Genomic DNA, 18,775 nt, shown 5'->3' with positions numbered 1-18,775 from the left:
AAGTGAATTTTTATATTCAACATTAAAGTTTAGAATAAAAATGTTTAAATACATTTTATGTTTGTTTCAACGCTGACTGGTTGAACTGGTTATGTTGTTTCAACACCAGCTAGTGGACTGCAATTCAGTTCTAGCACTAACTACCCAGGGTTAGCACAGACCCCAGAAGTTAAGGGCTTAGTCACCAACAGGTCTGCCTCTCCTTACGCACCAGGTGTCAATTCAGGGGGGCCCCAAGCCACCTGTACTTCTGACCCCCTGGCTACAAATTCAGGGATTCCAATGACCACCCCAGGTTTGATGATTTACTGAAACAGTTCATAGGGCTTAGGAAAGCACTATACTTATGATTACCATTTGATTATAAAGGCTACAACTCAGAAACAACCAAAAGAAAATACTCTTAGAGCTAGGTCTAGGAGGGCCCTGAACGCAGAGCTTTGGTGATCTTTTCCCATGGAGTCAGAGCACATCTCTGTGTTCGCCAGCTAGAGATGTCTACTGAATTAAATTTGGCATTCAGAGTTTTTATTGAAGTTTTGTTATGTAAGCAATGACGACCTGTTATTGAACCTAATCTCCAGTTTCACTCTTCTCTCTGGAGATCAGGAGGTCCTGCTGATACCACGTGGCCCAAAGCCCCAGCCCCCTAATCACATAGCTGGTGTTTCTGGCAAGAGCAGTCCCCCCCATAAAGGCCCACCTTGAGTCACCTCATTAGCATAACAAAGATACTTGTAGCACTCAGAAAATTGTGAGGATCTAGTATTCCTTCTAGGAACCAGGGACAAAGACCAGTTAAATTTTGTATTATACAACAATAGTCATAGTAATAAATATGTCCCATAATCATCAATTATTTGTGTGTAAGAAGCAGCTTTAGAAGTTTTCTGGTTCAACCTGTTACATAATCAGATATCTCTTCTACAATTTTAATGGTATAGAGATAGTTTTTTACGTCTTGATTACTTAAAGCATGAGAAGCTCATTATTTCCCAAGGCAACCTATTCCCTAATTAGACAAATTTATTTACTAGAGTTTTTTTTAAATATTAGATGGTAATCCCTATAATTTTAGCCACTTATTCTAGTTCTTCCTCTGAAGAAACACAGAATAAATCTATTCCTTCTTCTATAAGAAAAGACTTCTAATAATATTTGAAAAGACTGCTACCATGAGACCTTAGTCATTTTTGGTTTTCCCTGTCTTCTATTCTCCAGGTCAGTGGTCTTCTTAAAATTTATTTATTTTTTGAATATGCAGCCATATCAGTAAAATAAATTTTGAGCAGAGCCCCAGTGTATACAGTATATGTATCAATTATATGTCAGTTATATAAATGCACCCTTGTCTACCTGTATATTAAGAAATGATAAAACTTAATATTTTTTATTTAAGGATGAAAGTTAATATGAACAAGAATTCTAGTATTTTTTTCTACACCTCGTTAACTTCTTTGAAGACTACCGTTTTGTATTTGGCTTTCCATAATATGTCCCAAGATACATTCTCAGGCCTCCCCAACTGGTTGTCCTCTTGTAGATAACAGCCTAGGTTTTCTGATTTGTCCAGAAATAGGGTATACACAGACATGAACCTATCCTGTAAATGGGTTTTGATCAGCATAGAATGTGGTGGGATTTCCCTCCTGTGATCATTCTGTTGCTGTTCATGCAGTCCAAGATTGTATTAGTGTTTGAGGGAAGTATTTCATGCTCTTGGGTCTTTTAGAAAGTATTGTCCACATCTTTGGACTCTGGGCTCTCTTTAGTAACTCCTGTCCAATATTAGTTTTTGTCTTTTCATCTGAGAATATATATTCTCTACTCTGCTTTTCTACTCAGATTGATGTATGGCCAAGAAATAAGTTATGCTTATTTTAGGGATAGTTTCACAATTTTAAATAGGATGTTTCAATATTACACTGATGGAGAAATTATTTCACCAAGCTTGCTTTCTTCCTTTGTGTGGAGTGGCAAGGGAGGAAGATTAAATCTCCTTAACGTAAACACATGCAAAGCTTCTAGAGGATGTAATGACAGTTTCTTGGTGGTTAGGAAAGACTAAGTGTCTTGTTAATCAGTAAATGCCACCTGTATTTCCTTTATCTTTTTTTAAAAAATTTTTAATGTTTATTCATTTTTGAGAGACAGAGCATGAGTCGGGGAGGGGCAGAGAGTGAGGGAGACACAGAATCTGAGGCAGGCTCCAGGCTCTGAGCTGTCAGCACAGAGCCTGACGTGGAGCTCGAACTCACGGACTGCAGGATCATGACCTGAGCCAAAGTCGGACGCTCAACCGACTGAGCCACCAGGCGCCCCTGTCCTTTACTGTATCTAACTCTATCCCTTACTGTATTTTGAGCTCCTCACAGAGGGCTCTGAGCAACCTAAGAATTATAATTCATTATAATTATGTTTATATTAAGTAGTATAGATATTTATATTTATACCCTCGCTCTTCTTCCTTCTCATTTCATTTCTCAAATAACTCACACTTATTTACCTGTTTTTAGTTTGCCTCTCCCACTAGAATGTAAGTTCCATAACTACAAAGATTTATGTCTTGTTCATCTCCTGCACCTAAAGCAACTGTTAATTATAATGAAAGGAACTTAAATAGTTATTTACAGATCAATCTTCTTCCTCTGTATCTCTGTTCCACAGCTTATACATACCTTGTTACTCACATATGGTCTGTTCTACAAATTCTCAACTACTCTGCCTTTTCTGTCTAATCTGTACACTTCCATCAGCTTGATTTTCCTATCAGACCCAGTTTGATTATGTTACTCTGACCATACTGATCTTTTCTCTTCAATCCAGACCTTTTAACCAACTTCAAAATACAATGTAAATATTCTAGACTTCTTTCTTTATATGTATGTGTGTGTGTCCCTTTTCAATTTTAACTAGTATGCAATTACTTATAGTCTAAATTGTATTTTTAACAGCTTTATTGAGTTATATTTGCATATTAATCTACACATATTTAGACTAAAAATTTATACGTTGACATATGTATAAAACCATTGTGTACATAATTTTTATATATAAGTATACACCCATATGTATATTGCCATAATCAAAATAATGAACATATTTATAACTCTCAGAAGTTTCATTTTGTCTTCTTATAATCTCCCTCTCCTCCATCCCTAGGAAACTACTGATTTGACTTCTGTCACTATAGTTTGTCTTCTCTAGAAATTTATATAAATGGAATCACCCTGAAATTTATATAAATGGAATAAAATAAAATTACTATTTTGAGACTCATTCATGTTTCATGTATCAGTAGTTTTTTTTTTTTTTTTTTTTAATGGAGCCATATTGCATTCCATGGTTTGCATATCTATTGAATTGTTGATGAACATTTAGGTTATCTCTAGTTTGGGATCGTTACAAATAAAATTTCTGCGAACATTTGTGTGTTAGTCTTTCTGCAGACTTATGCTTTTATTTCTCCCTGCTAAATATCTAGTTGTGGAATGGCCAGGGCATGTGGTAGGTGTAGGTTTGAGTTATAAGAAACTCTCCCATCTGTTTTCCATTGTGGTTAAACCACTTTGCATTCTCACTCATCAATATCTAGGGCTCCAGTTTGCTTCATATTCTCACCAACACTTGTTATGTTCCTCCTTTAATTTTAGCCTTTCTATTGGGTATCTCACAGTGATTTTGACTATTCCTTTCAATGATTTTGAACATCTTTTAAAATGCTAATTAGTCCTCTTTATATCTTTTTTGTTATATCATTTTAAATATTTTATGCCTTTTTCTTATTAAGTAGTTATCTTTTTCTTATTAAGTAGTAAGTGTTCTTTATTAGAGGTACAAGTCCACTGTTGTATGTATGGGTTTGCACATATTTTCTTTCACTCTGCAAGTTTTCCTTTATTTTCTTAACAGTGTCCTTTGAAGAGCAAAATTTATTATTTTGGCAAAGTCCAATTTGTTTTTCGTTAAAATTTGTACATCTTTTGTCATATTTAAGAAATCTTAAAAAAAATCTTTGCCAAATTTTAGGTCATTAAGATGCTCTCATATATTTTCTTTGAGAAATTTTATAATTTTGTCTTTTATATTTAGATTTCTGGCTTATGTTAATTTTTGTTTATGGTGTGAAGCTAAGTAAAGGTGCAGGTTAATTTTTTACCATTGTTCCACCATCGTTTGTTAAAAAAGATTATCCTTTTCCATTGATTTGCTTGACGCCTTTTTTCAAAGATCAGTTCACTCTGTATGTGTGTATGGCTCTATCTCTGGATTCTCCATTCCATTCCATTGATCTAAACATTTGTCTTTATCCCAGTACTGCATTGTCTTGATAAATGTAGCTTTATAACAAGCCCTGAAATCAGTGAGTGTAAATCCTTCGTTTTGTTTTGCCTATTCTCTGTCCTTTGTATTAATATATAAATTTTGGAACTAGACTGTCAATTTCCATGAAAAAATGTCAGTAATTTAATTGGGATTGTGTTAAATCTATACTAATTTGGATAGAATTGACAACAGTGTTGAGGTTGAGCCATACATATGGTATATTTCTCAATTAAGGTCTTATTAATTTTTCTCAGAAATAATTTGTAAATTTCAAGGTACAAATATTACACATATTTTGTCAGTTATTCATAGTATTTTACATTTCTTGATACTATTTTAAATAGTATTGCCTTTAAATTTAAATTTCGAATTTCTTATTTCTAGCATATGAAAGTACACTTGATTTTGTATATATTGTATCTTGCAACCTAGCTTATTATTTCTTGCAGGTTTTGTTCTTAGGATTTTCTATATACACAATCATGTAATCCACTAATAAACACATTTTCACTTCTTCCTTTCCAATATGTGTGACTTTTACTTCTTTTTCTTGCTTTATTGCAATATACAGAAATTCAGCATAATTTGTGCATTGAACTCTGGTAAGAATGCACATCTTTGCCTTGTTTCTGATCTTGAGGAGAGAACATTCATTCTTTTACTGTCATATTAGCTATAGCTTTTTCACAGATTTGCTTTTTCAAGCTGAGAAATTTGCCTTCTATTTCTATATTGCAGAGAAATTTTGTCGTGATAATTGCTAGAATTTATCCAGTGCTTTTATCCATTAATTGAGATCATCATATGTATTTTTTGTTTTTGTTTGGTCTGCTAGCATAATGAATTACATTAATTTTTGAATGTTAAACCAACCTTTTATTACAAGGGTAAACCTCATTTGGTCATGATGTATTATAGTCCTTTGTACATATTGTTGATTGATAGTGTTGTTCAGGACTTCTTGAGGGGAGGATGGGGCACAATGGAAGAAGTTAAGGATAAAGGCAGTTATATGTGAGACTGTAGACATTTCCAGAGTGTTTTGATTCTGGTGGTGGTTGTTTTAAACTGGGAAATACTGTCTTCATTAAAAGCTGTGAAAAAATATTTTTTAATGTTTTAAAACAAAATACAGTGACTAACTGAAAAAAAGAGAGGAGTTGGTGTTGAAATCTCTAACCATAATTGTGGATTTGTCTACTTTTTTAGTTCTAGAAATTTTTGCCTTCTGTATTTTGAAGCTTTGTTATTTGAGGCACATTTAAGATTGTTGTATCCTCCTGATGACCCCTTTATTGTTATGAAATGACCGTTTTATCCCTCTTTCCTAATAAACAATCTGTCTTTATAAACAACTCAGCTAATGACCTAATCTTCCTACCACCTGTTGTGAAACAGGATCCTTCTAAAGAAAACAATTTGCTCTAATTTTATTTTTGAGAGAGAGAGGGAGCAAGAGAGAGAGAGAGAGAGAGAGAGAGAGCAAGTGTGAGCGCGCATGAGTTGGGGAGGGACAGAAAGAGGCACAGAATCTGGAAGCAGGCTCCAGGCTCTGAGCTGTCAGCAGGGCTCGAACTCATGGATGATGAGATCATGACCTGAGCCGAAGTTGGAAGCTCAACCAACTGAGCTACCCAGTTGCCACCAAAGAAAACACTTTTGAACAGTTTTCCAAAGATGGACTAGTTTAGCAAGTAATAAAAACTTGTGCTTTTTAAAACATGGGATAAACTTGTAGACATGTTATATGTGAATTTCAAATATTTTTGATCATTAGATTAAATGCTTTTTTTTTAAGGCACTTATTTTTTTCCCTTTCTTTTTTTTTATAAATAAGACAACACAATTCTTTATTTTTTTAAAGTAAGCTCTCCATCCAATGTCAGGCTTAAACTCATGACCCACAGATCAAGAGCCACATGAGTCACAAGTTCTACCAACCGAGCCAGCCAGGCTCCCTAAGATGAAATGCTTTTTGAAGCACTTTCTATGCCTGACCATTCCTAGTTGCTTTGTAATAATTAGATGAAATTACTTCACATATTTTCTATCTCATGGTTCTGTCTATATATTATTTATTTTGAAAACATCTCTTTTAATATATACTCTGGTATTTGTCGTCAGGCAAACTTGGTAAAAAGTGTGGCTATTTATTCCTTTTATCAACTATGTATTGTTTCTTTTGTTTTTATTATATAAATATTTTTATGTACATATATTCTCTTCTTAAATGGATTGTAAGCTCTTCAAAGGAAAAGACTGTATGTTCTTGGCTTTCCCACCCACCCTACTCCCTGCCAACATACCCCAAAAATCTAACACAAATATGGAGCAAATGACAGGGGTTCAGTTAGTATTATACTTACTCTAATACATGGAGTTAGTTTTGTTGCTCGAAGAACTAGAGAAGAGAAAGCCTAGGGTTGGTGTTTTATTATCTTGACAAGAAGGTGTTGGGATTTGAAATCAAATTCTGATTTTGAATCACGGGGAAGGGAGCTTGTTACTTCTTGTGTGACAAGGTCAGTATATAATTGACCTTTCAATAAACTTGTTAAAAGTTTTAAAAACTATATTTATTTACCCTTTTTGGAGTTTATTTGTTTTTGAATCCCATGTATGTCATGAAGTTAAATATTTTATTTTCTTAAAAGCAGTTCTTGGAACACCTCACAGCTTGCCACATCTGCTGAATCCATCCATCTCCCCTGCATTTTTACATCTGAATAAAGCACATCAGGTATATAAATGGCATTGAGTACTGAAGTATCAAACATTTGGAGTGACTCATTTGTTTGCTCTTAACATTTAAAATTCTTGAGAAGTTAAATGAGTATTTCATCTCTAAAAAAAAAATTCTTAGTAATAACTATGGCTACATGAAAACACAGGACATCAGATCAAATTAAGCTGATCAAAGCAGTATAGTTCTGTTTATAGGGCATTAAGGGAAGAGAGGTGTATTTTGTGGCATATTTTTCTAGAAATAAGTAGTAAAAACAAGTCTTATGTGGTCTTAACTCAAAGTATTCACAGAAAGAAAAAAATGAATGAATGTGAACTCTTAATTTTTAAATTTTAGCCTATATGAAAATAATTCATACAAGAATAAAAATATTTTTCTTACCTTCTTCAGATAAGTATTTTAAAACGTATTTGTATATAAACATAATATTGGAGATAAATGCTACTCATTAATTTCTGGTACTGCTTAAGGCTGTGTCTATATAGAAGCCTAATTACAAATCCAACCTAATGTATGATAGATGATTAATGTAGCTTAATGAATGAGTAGTCCTAAACTGAGCTTTGGAAGAGAAGGTTTATCTTTTATTTATTTTTCATTTTTGGAATCTAACGTAGGACCTTGTACATTAGAGGGTCTTTATTCATTCATTTAGTCAACATATTAAGAATCTAACATGTACTGGACACTGTGCTGGTCATTGAGGCTATAGCGTTGAACAAAAACATTCATGGTCCTTTGTTCTTGAAGAATTTCAACAAATATAGAAAACAAATGTTAATTATAATAAGTTGTGAAGAGTGACATGAGAGGGGAGTTCAGAGTACTGATGATATTCTCTTTATTTTAGAATTAAGACAAGAATGCTTAATTTTGCCCAGAAGGTCTATCCAAGCTGGCCTCTGCTGCCTCTCCTGTTCATTGGGTATCACTATCCCAGCAATAATGGCCTGCTTTTGGTCCTCGAAGGACTTTGCTCTCTTCTTGTTCTTTGCTCCTGCTGCTGCTTCTACCTGGAATGCTCCCCACCTCAATACCACCTAAGTCCCCCAGACTTCACCTAGTTCTTTCTCCACAGCCTTCAGATCTCTGTGCAAGAGTTAGTTCCTCAGGGAAAATTTCCTTGAATTCACCAACCTAAATCAAATCCCCAACTATTCTCATAGCTCCTGTATTTTTCTTTCACATACTCATCACCATTTGTAATTATATGTTTTTAATGTTAATGTCTCCCTCCCTCAGGAACCTCTAAGATCTGTGAGGGCAGATCGTATTTTGTATTTCACATTATGTAGCACTGTACCTGGCACACAGTAAGTGCTCAGTAAATATGTGTTGGATGATTAAATGAATAAATAAATGATTGAATGACACTGACATAAAGCCAAAAGGGGGTGGGGGGAGGAAGAAGGATGAAAGAAAAAAAGATCTGGAGTTAGTTCTATGACCACATAATTACATCTTGTATACTATTAAAATAATTAATTAGCATTGCCTGAAGTAGGAAAGTAGGATATTAAGAAGCTATTGGCTTTTGCTCAGATCAACTGGAGAACTGAACTTTAAAATGAATTGGGTTCTGTGAAAAGTAGCTTTTCAAAATTAAACTAACTTGATGCTTTATCATTTTCACAGAGCACAGTTATGGGTAATACTTCTAATTTATTCCTTCAGAATCTTTCTCATGTACCATTGGCACAGCAACAATTAATGAAGTTTGAGAATATTCCTAATAATGTAAGTATGGCATTGTTTTTTTCTTTGGAATTGAGTTCATTCCTTTTCTGTATTCAGGCTATCAGATTGTTTATGAACATTCACATGTGTAGCCTTTTCATTTGGTGATATCCTGCTGCCATGAGCAGAAGTCTTATTTTCTTTTCTTCTTTTGCAGAAACCGGGCTTACTTGGAGATCCCCCAGCCATGATACTTCAAACCACAGTAGGGATGGGGTCAGCGCTTCCTTTGAAAACAGAGTTGGGTCATCATGGAGAAGCACATAAAAGTAAATGACATGCATTTACTGAGAAGTCTGGAAACAATCAGATTTGAGATTTAAAGATGGTTTACCTATATTCTGCTTTTATTTACAGAAAGGTTAAATTTGAGTTTTATTCAGTCATTTAAAATTTTAAGAGCCCTCTTGGCTTTTCTATTTTTCATATAAGAAAACTATTGATAAGTTATTGATGGACTTGCTTCCATGCCAAGATCACATTTTCCCTGTTGGATATGCTTTAATATTTGATGACTGTTCACAGCAGCATGAGGCAAAGACATAGATCCCTTTGAGAGTGACGTGCTGCCCACTGGGCTGACAACATATTACATAGATATCCATTTAATTTTTGCCTGAATAAGAAACCCTTAGCTTTTAAAGAAATATGTGGTATTTTGGTAAACTTTGATGATTTATTTGTATTATTTTTTAAATGTGATCTCCAAACTAGTAGTCGAAGAAAAATAACAACATGTGTACTCTGTGTTTCTGAAAAGATGACAAATTTAAACATTTTTTTAAAATGTTTATTTATTTTTGAGACAGAGGGAGACAGTGCAAGTGGGGGAGGGGCAGAAAGAGGCGGGAGACAGAATCTGAAACAGGCTCCAGGCTCTGAGCTGTTAGGACAGAGCCCGATGAGGGGCTCGAATCCACAATTGTGAGATCATTACCTGAGCCGAAGTCTGACGCTTAACCAACCGAGCCACCCAGGTGCCCCTGAAAAGATGACAAATTTAAACAAAACAATTATTTTTTAGAAAAACAAAAGCATCTGGTATACCAAGATTTCTTATTGGAATGCGACTTGAAAGGAACTTTCAGTTTGAAGTGTAATTGAAATTTGTCTTAAGTGATTATGCTGGGAAAAGAGAAGGGCCACAAGTAATTTAAAAAAAAAGTCAATTAAATATAGGGTAGTATATTTTGCCTTTGCAGGAAGCCAGCAAGTCAAATGATCAAATAAATCCACCAATTCTGATTGTTTAAATTGACTGGGTGAAAGTTAAACTAGTATACAGACAGGTGTAGAAATTTTTATGGTATGATGGAGCCTTTTCCAAAAATTAAATTTTATATCACTAAAAGTTCATGCAGATGTTTAAAAAAAATTTTTTAACGTTTATTTATTTTTAAAAGAGAGCAACAGAGAATGAACAGGGGAGGGGCAGAGAGAGAGAGAGAGAGACACAGAATCCAAAGCAGGCTCTAGGCTCTGACCTGTCAGCACAGAGCTCTATGTGGGGCTCAAACCCACTATCCGTGAGATCACGACCTGAGCCGAAGTTGAATGCTTAACCGAGAGCCACCCACCCTTCATGCAGATGTTTATTATTTGTGTTGGGTTAAATAATAAGCTATTTGCTTTTGCATAAACTGCTTTAAGAACATTTAAAATTCAAAATGTCCAAATAAATACATTGCTAGAAGAACTGAAGTATCCACCTCTATTTAGTACTAGAAATAATTTAAGAAATTTGTTCAGTGAATTTGTAAAATATAAATTTGACTTAACGTACTTATCAAAATTAGCTCTTTTCTTCTAATTGTGAGCCATAGATTTTTAAAAAGTGGAATGGTTCAAAATTTTCCTATTAAAATTTTCATCTCTTCCAGAATTTCTTGGTATTTCCTGTAAATAAAAATGTAAAGCTTTCATGTGTTAAATTGGTGCCTATCTATTCACAAATATTACAGTTTTTTTAAACCAGGGTTATGCTGATGTTTAAAAACCAGCTCTCTAGGTCTAAAAAAAAGTCTTGATTTCCATAGCATTTGTAGAGGTCTATGTGTAAGCACTACAAGTCATGGCCAATTGCACACTACCCACATGAAGACACTGAATTCAGGAGCTGGGAAAAGATACCCATAGTCAGCTGTTATGAACTGGTACAAGTTGGCTGACCAAAACTATTGTTGGATTTAATTTAACTTTCTTTTTAAGTGTCAGAGAATTTTTTCAGCTGAAGACTTAATTATTTATGGAAGCAGGCAAATTACAGTGATTGGGCATTAAAACAAAGGCACCTGATGTAACTTAAGTGCCAAAAAGTATACACATTTTGCTCTCATATTTTACAATATACAGCTAAAACTTGGAGTTAAAAAATATCCTTGAGATTATCCTGGAAGTTGTTGAAAATAAGGAAAGCATGATTACTGTTATAGGGTTTGTTTTTATTACCCCCATATGGAAACCTGCTACTTTACAACCACTAACTTCATGTTTTAAATATAACTCTTCTCTAACGGGCACAAAATAGTTTTTTCCACATTTTGCCCATAACTTAACAAACATCCAAAGGACTGTTGTGAAGAACTCTTGTCTAATCAAACCTTTTTGCATTTGTGGTTTATTACAGCATCTAATCTGATTCCAACTCAAACAACTATAACAGCTGGAATGGGCATGTTACCATTCTTTCCAAATCAGCACATTGCTGGACAAGCTGGGCCAGGGCACGGGAATACTCAGGAGAAACAGCCAGCCTCGGTGGGGAAGGCAGAAGGAAATTTCTCAGGGTCACAGGCTTATCTTCAGAGCTTTCCAAACCTTACTGCAGGAGGCTTGCTGACAGGACACCATAAGCAACAGCAGAGTCAGCCAAGAGGCTCGGAGATAAGTTCAGGGGTAAGAAAATTGTGTTTATGCATATATAGACACACACAAACACACAAGTACACACATATACATGTGCATACTACATATATGTAGATAATACGCAGGAATATATATGTCTATTCTTTTAAAATTTTTAAAATTCTAATCCTAGAGGATTCTAATTTGGGACTTATTTTACAGGTAATGTAATTTATGAAGTATCATAAAGTATCTTCAGTATTTTTAAATTCCAAAGAAAGTTAATAATATACTTAAAGTATAGAAATGTGGATTACAAACTAGATGATTGATATATCAATGACATGATTTTTTCATAGTGTGCATTTACTTCTCAAAATAGAAGAAAATATTGCACTCATAAAACTGTTATTATAAGCAAACAACCCATCTTTTGATAAGTTATGCCAGCTGATGTTTGTGACTATGCTTAATTACTTACCAGTTTGTAAATAAAATAATTTCAATTTGAAGAAAATGAGTTTTTTAAGTATGTAAAATAACTTAAATATGGATTCTTTATTCTTCTAGATACTTTTCTAAAATTCAGTATTTCAATTAGAATTCAGAATTCTAATATTCACAAATGCTTGATATTTTAGAAATGAAATATAAACCAAGTTCAAAATTTGTAGTTTGGAAAAGCTTAAGAGTATCATTAATACTTATCTAATGATGTTATTTATGAGGCTTTCTAATGAAATAATAACGCTTTTCAAAATGTTAATTTTTTCTACTTTAAATTTATACTCTGTAACTAGGTATTAGTTTAATATGTAAAGGCAAAACCAATTTTATCTGAAAAATGTCGAAGTCAGTTATTAAACTCTGGTCTGCTCAAAAGAATCTAATCTCTGTTTTAATTCTGGAAGTTTTACCCAATTATTTTATTTGTTCTTAGACCAGCGACATTTGTAAATGTTAAACTTGGTAGGCAGAATAAAGTACATTTAATTTATATTCATACCCTGAAGTACCCTTTGGTTTGTAAGTATTATAAAACTCAGGTTATAAGCAGCATGTGAGGAAAAAAAATTCATGTAGTTGGCTGTATTGAAATGTCAAAATAATTAGATTAATTTGGAGGTGGTTTTATTGTCAACTAGTCATAGCAGCAGATATGGATGGGATGCCCTACAATTGTTCATTGAGAAAGCTAAGGCAGATCTTGTAGAATGAGTTTTAAAAATTTATCTGCAGTATTAATTTTGGGGGTTTTTGAGGGAAGTTAAACAATTGGAACTCATATATGAATATGCTATATCTTTTTGCACAGAAAGCACAGCTCTTTAGAAAAGCTTGATCTGGGGTGATTCACATAATGGGCAGAGTCTATCAGGAGGAAAACAGCCAAAGTGGTGCAGGGCCAGGAAAACAGGTTCTGTGAAAAAAATTGAGGGAAATGGAGACATGTAACCCTGAAAGAGAAGACAAGCTGGATATCTATTTAAAAAATATATTCTCAGACTAGTCACAGGGTATTTTGTGTTTCACCAGTAGGCAGAACTAGTCCAGTAACTATGAGCTACAGTAAAGCATTAGGCTTTATACAACAAAATAGTATATTAGGCTTAATACAACAAAGAGCAGTTGAAGCTTTCACACAAACAAAAAGCTTGATTCTTTCACTAAGATGTGACTGTCCTGTCACTGAAAACAATTAAGTAGACATGAAATGAGCATTGGTACAGATTGCTGTAAAGTGATTCCTCTTTTGACAGTAGGGGTTTGGGCCAGGTAATTTCAAAGTGTGTTTTCCAAGAATGAAGCAAGAAATTTGATTTTGTTAAACATAATTGGTTTCATTCAACTTTAGATTTTTAGACTTACGTTTTTAAGAAATTTTTTTGTTAAGGTATAATTGACATACAGCATTATATTAGTTTCTGATATACAATATAAGGATTTGATACATATCACACATATTACAAAATGACCACCCCAGTAAGTCTAGTTAATATTCATTACCATACATACATACATTATAATTTTTTGTGTATGATGGGAACTTTTAAGATTTGTTCTCTTAGCAACTTTCAAATATGCAACGTGGTTTTATTAACTATAGTCACCATCCTGTACATCACATCCCCATCATTTATTTATTTCATAACTGGAAGTTTGTACCTTTTGACTTTTTTCACCTGTTTTGCTCACCTCTGTCTCTGATAAGCACCCATCTGTTTTCTGTATCTATAAGCTTGTTTTTTCTTTTCTTTTTTTTATTCTGCATGTAAGTAAGATCATACAGTATTCGTTTTTCTCTGTCTGACTTTTTTCATTTAGCATAATGCCCTCAAGGTCCATCCTCATTATCACAAATAGCAAGATTTCTTTCCTATTTAAGACTGAATATATACACACTTTTTTTTATTCACCCATCAAAGAGCAGTTCTGTTGTTTTCATATCTTGTCTGTTGGGGATAGTGCTTCAGTGAACATGAGAGTGCAGATGACACTTGAGACAGGGATTTCATGTCCTGTGAATATATACCCAGAAATGGGACTGCTGGATCATACGGTAATTGTTTATTTTTTTTTTAATTTTTTTTTTTAACGTTTTATTTATTTTTGAGACAGGGAGAGATAGAGCATGAACGGGGGAGGGTCAGAGAGAGGGAGACACAGAATCTGAAACAGGCTCCAGGCTCTGAGCTGTCAGCACAGAGCCCAACGTGGGGCTCGAACTCGCGGACCGCGAGATCATGACCTGAGGCGAAGTCGGCCGCCCAACCGACTGAGCCACCCAGGCGCCCCAATTGTTTATTTTTTTTAGGAACTTCTATACTGTTTCTCATTATGGTCATATTGCTTTTCTCTCATTCAGTAGATTGTGTTTTCATTTGCTGTACAGAAGCTTTTTAGTTTGATGTAGTTCCACTTGTTTATTTTTACTTTTGTTGCCTTTGCTTTTGGTGTCATATCCAAAAAGTCCCTGCCAAGACTAATGTCAAGGAGTTTTTTTCCTATATTTTCTCCTAGGGGTTTTATGCCTTCTGATCCTATGTTTAAGTCTTTAATCCAGTTTGAGTGAATTTTTGTGTGTGGTGTAAGATCAGGGTCCATTCTCATTCTTTAGCATGTGGACGTCCAATTTCCCCAGCACCATTTATTAAAGAGATGTCCTTCTTTCCATTGTGAATTCTTGGCTCCCTTGTCAAAGATTGAGCACATATGTGTGGGTTTATTTCTGAGTTGTCTATCTTACTTGATAATGATGTACAATCTTTTTAATATATTGCTGAATTTGGGTTGCTAGTATTTTGTTGAGTTTTGCATCTGTGTTTATCAGGGATATTGGTCTGTAATTTTATTTTCTTGCAGTATTCTTGCTTTGGTATGAAGGTAATGCTGGCCTCATTAAATAAATTAGGAAAGTATTCTCTCCTCTTGAACATTTTGGAAGAGTTTCAGAAGAAATGGCATTAATTTTTCGTTAAATGTCTGGTACAGTTTACCAGTGAAGCCATCTAGTCCTGTTATTTTCATTGTTGGGAGGTTTTTGACTACTCCTTACTTCATTATTGGTCTGATAAGATTTTCTATTTTTCTATTTTCTATACCTTGATAGGGTATAGGTTTCCAGGAATTTATCCATTTCTTTGTAGGTTATCCAATTTGTTGGCAAATATTTCTTGGTAATAGTTTCTTACAATCCCTTGTATTTCTGTGGTATCAGTTTTAATGTCTCCTCTTTCATTTGTAACTATTGGAGTCCTCTCTTGTTCTCTCGGTTAGTCTAGTCAGGGTCTATCCGTTGTGTTTATCTCTTCAAGATGCCAACACTTAGTTTCATGGATCTTTCTAGTCTGTATTTCATTTATTTATGCTTTAATCATTACTATGTTCTTCTTTATGCTAATTTTGGGCTTAGTTTGTTTCTTTTTCTGGTTCCTTGATGTATAATGTTAGGTTGTTTGAGATCTTTTTTCTTCATGTACGCATTACTATAAACTTCTTTCTTGGAACTGCTTTTGCTGCATCCATAAGTTTTGGTATGTTATATTTCCATTTTCATTGGTGTCAAGATCCTTTTTGACTTCTCTTTTGATTTCTTCTTTGACCTGTTGGTTGTTCAGGAATGTGTTGTTTAATTTATTCATATATAAATTTTCCAGTTTCTCTCCTGTTTTTGATTTCTGGTTTCATACTACTGTGGTCAGAACAGTACTCAATATGATTTCAGTATTCTTAAGTTTGTTCAGACTTATTTTGTGACCCAACATGTGATCCTTCCATCCTTCCTTCCTTTCTCTCCCCCACTCCCTCCTTTTCTTTCTTTCCTTTCCTTCTCTTTTCTTCTTCCTTCCCTCCTTCCTTCCTTTTCCCTTCCTTCCTTCCTTTCTTTCTTTCTTTCTTTCTTTCTTTCTTTCTTTCTTTCTTTCTCTTTCTTTTTTTGCTTCTGCTTTTGGTGTCAGACCCAAAAATTCATGGGCAAATATGAAGCCTTCCACCTAAGCTTTTAAGAATTCTATAATTTTAGTTCTTAATTTTGGTCTTTGATTTTTGAGTTTATTTTTGTATGTGGTGTAGGGTAAGGATCCACTTTATTCTTTTACATGTGATACCCAGATTTCCCAGCACTTTTGTTGAAAAAACTGTCCTGTCCCCATTGACTATTGTCAAAAATTATTTAACTATATATGCAGGGACTTATTTCTGGGCTTTCTATTCTATTCCATTTGTCTGTGTGTCTTTATGCCAATACTGTAGTGTTATGATTACTGTTGCTTTTTAGTAAGTTTGAAATCACAAAGTATGAGCCCTCTATTCTTGTTCTTATTTTTCACCTTTTTCAACATTGTTTTTACTATTTTGGGGGTCCCTTGAAATTCCATATGAATTTTAGGATAGATTTTTCTTCTTCTGCAAAGAAAAGTTAGAATTTTGATAGGGATTGTATTGAATCTGGAGGTCACTCTGGTTAATATTGACATTTTAACATTATGTCGTCTAACCCATGAACATAGGATATCTTTCCATTTATTTATGTCTTTTATTTCAGCAATGTTTTTTGATATTTTAATATTTAACTCAGCATATTCAAAATACTATTACCAAATGTAATATATACTGAACTACTAAGATACTTTGCATTCTTTCTTTGGTACTAATTCTTTGCGATTTAGTATATATCTTACATTTCACAAACAGCTCAGTTTAAACTGTTCACATTTTGTATGCTGAGTATTCATGTGTAGATAGTGGCTACCGTGTCAGACAGTGCAGTCTTAGATGTTTTCATGGCTTAATCTCTCACTTTATTGAGATTTCTGCTCAAGTATCACTTTTAACCATGTTGTGTAGTTTTTAGTAGACAGGTATTTTTCCTTCTTGGTTTGGTTAATCTTATATTTTATGCTTTTTGATTATGTTGTAAGTGGAATTGTTTTCTTAACTTTCTTTTTGGATTGTTCATTATCAGTGTGTAGAAATGTAACTGATTTCTGCATGTTGATTTTATATCCTGCAACTTTGCTGAATTCATTTACTCCAACAGTTTGTGTCTGTGTGTGTGTGCGCGCTACTTAGGGTTTTCATGTCATCTGCAAGCTGAGACCATTTGACTTCTTCCACTCTAGTTTGGATGCCTTTTATTTCTTTTTCCTGCCTAATTGCTCTGGCTAGAACTTCTAATATTATGTTGAACAGAAGTGGTGAAAGCAGACAACTTTGTCTTGTTCTTGATGTTAGAGGGAAATATTTCAGTGTTTCACCATTGAGTGTAATGTTTCATATATAACTTTTGTTGTATTAAGGTAGTTTCCCTCTATTCCTAATATGTTGAGCCTGTTGAATTTTAATCATGACAGTGTGCTGAATTTTGTTAGATGCTTTTTCTGCATCATTTGAGGTGATCATGTGGGGTTTTTTCTCCATTCTGTTAATGTAGTGTATTACATTGAATGATTTTTGTATGTTGAATTGTCCTTGTGTTCTGTGAATAAATCCCAGTTGGTTATGGCATATAACCCTTTTAATAATCCACTGAATTTGACTTGCTTGTGTTTTGTTGGTGATTTTAGCACAAATAGTGATACTCGATATCGGTCTGTAGTTTCTTTTTTGTAGTGTCTGTCTGGCCTTGGTACTAGGGTGATGCTGGTCTCATAGAATACGTTAAGAAGTATTTTCTCTTCGTCAGTTTTGTGGAAGAGTTTAAGAAGAATTGGTTTTAATTCCTCTTTAAATGTCTTATTGAATTATCCATTGAAGCCATTTGGTCCAGGGCTTTTCTTTGTCGGCAGACTCTGTACGTTTTAAAATTTTATGATTGATTCTCTTTCATAGCTAGAGAACCCCTGATAGGATAGAATCTGATTACCTTGGCCATGTAAGTACTTTAGAAACAAAATCTGAGAGTACTTTGCTGGCTACCTTTACTCAGTTACTGAATTCTAAGGCATTGTCTTTTCTGGTGCTATATGCTTTCTTTTGGCAAACATCTAATGGTTTTAGCTCCCACCTAGAATCTTAGGGCTCCACCTCAGACTTCTTTTGAGCTATTGTATCTGCTTGACTGTGAATTTCTTAAGGGTAGTATTCCTGTCTTACTCATTTTGGTGTTATCAATACCACAGTGCCTGAAGCATAGTGAACATTCAGTAAACATATGTGAATGGATGAATACATTTACATCTGTGATTTACATACCACAAGCCCTACTTTGGGGCTTATGAAGAGATGCAAGATAGATTTCTCAATCCAAATACAGTAATGTTGGCCAGATAAGGAACAAATAAAAGGAGCTCTGGCTCTCAAATATAGAAATAAGCACTTCAGATTATACTTTCTTCATTCTGTTTGGAGAACAAAATAAAAATTAATTTGGAAATTAAAACTTAGCTGCTAGCTTTAACTTTATTGTAGTAATCTGAATTGTTGTCTTTAAAAATTTTTACCAACAGGGAACGAAAAGCACAAAATTTTGTTGGAAGAAATTGAAATGATCTGAAGAATCAGCCCTTTCCATTTAAGGAAATACTACAAATACTAGAAATAGTATTAAAGAAATATTAGAAATAAAGAAATACCCTTATACCTTGTTATATAAAATTATATTGATAGCATATCTTTTCAAGA

The 18,775-nt window shown here is 34.0% G+C and overlaps 2 protein-coding genes across 4 annotated transcripts in view; one reads left to right on the top strand and one right to left on the bottom strand.

Moving 5' to 3' along the window:
• JAK1 (Janus kinase 1) overlaps positions 1–18,775 on the bottom strand; it is a 692,496-nt gene that overhangs the window by 512,609 nt on the left and 161,112 nt on the right. The window lies entirely within an intron of this gene.
• RAVER2 (ribonucleoprotein, PTB binding 2) overlaps positions 1–18,775 on the top strand; it is a 97,476-nt gene that overhangs the window by 46,817 nt on the left and 31,884 nt on the right. The window contains exons 6-9 of one of the 2 annotated variants that reach the window (XM_049618540.1): positions 6,981–7,066; positions 8,747–8,809; positions 8,967–9,078; positions 11,436–11,704. In XM_049618540.1, coding sequence (XP_049474497.1) covers positions 6,981–7,066; positions 8,747–8,809; positions 8,967–9,078; positions 11,436–11,704 — 530 coding nt within the window. Of the gene's footprint in view, positions 1–6,980; positions 7,067–8,707; positions 8,810–8,966; positions 9,079–11,435; positions 11,705–18,775 lie in introns of both variants that reach the window. The other variant, XM_049618539.1, reaches the window with a different exon arrangement.

Source organism: Panthera uncia (assembly GCF_023721935.1).
Source record: "Panthera uncia isolate 11264 chromosome C1 unlocalized genomic scaffold, Puncia_PCG_1.0 HiC_scaffold_4, whole genome shotgun sequence".
NCBI classification, from domain to species: Eukaryota; Metazoa; Chordata; class Mammalia; order Carnivora; family Felidae; genus Panthera; species Panthera uncia.
Note: the sequence above shows the minus strand (reverse complement) of the source record. Positions and strands in the feature narration are given on the sequence as shown.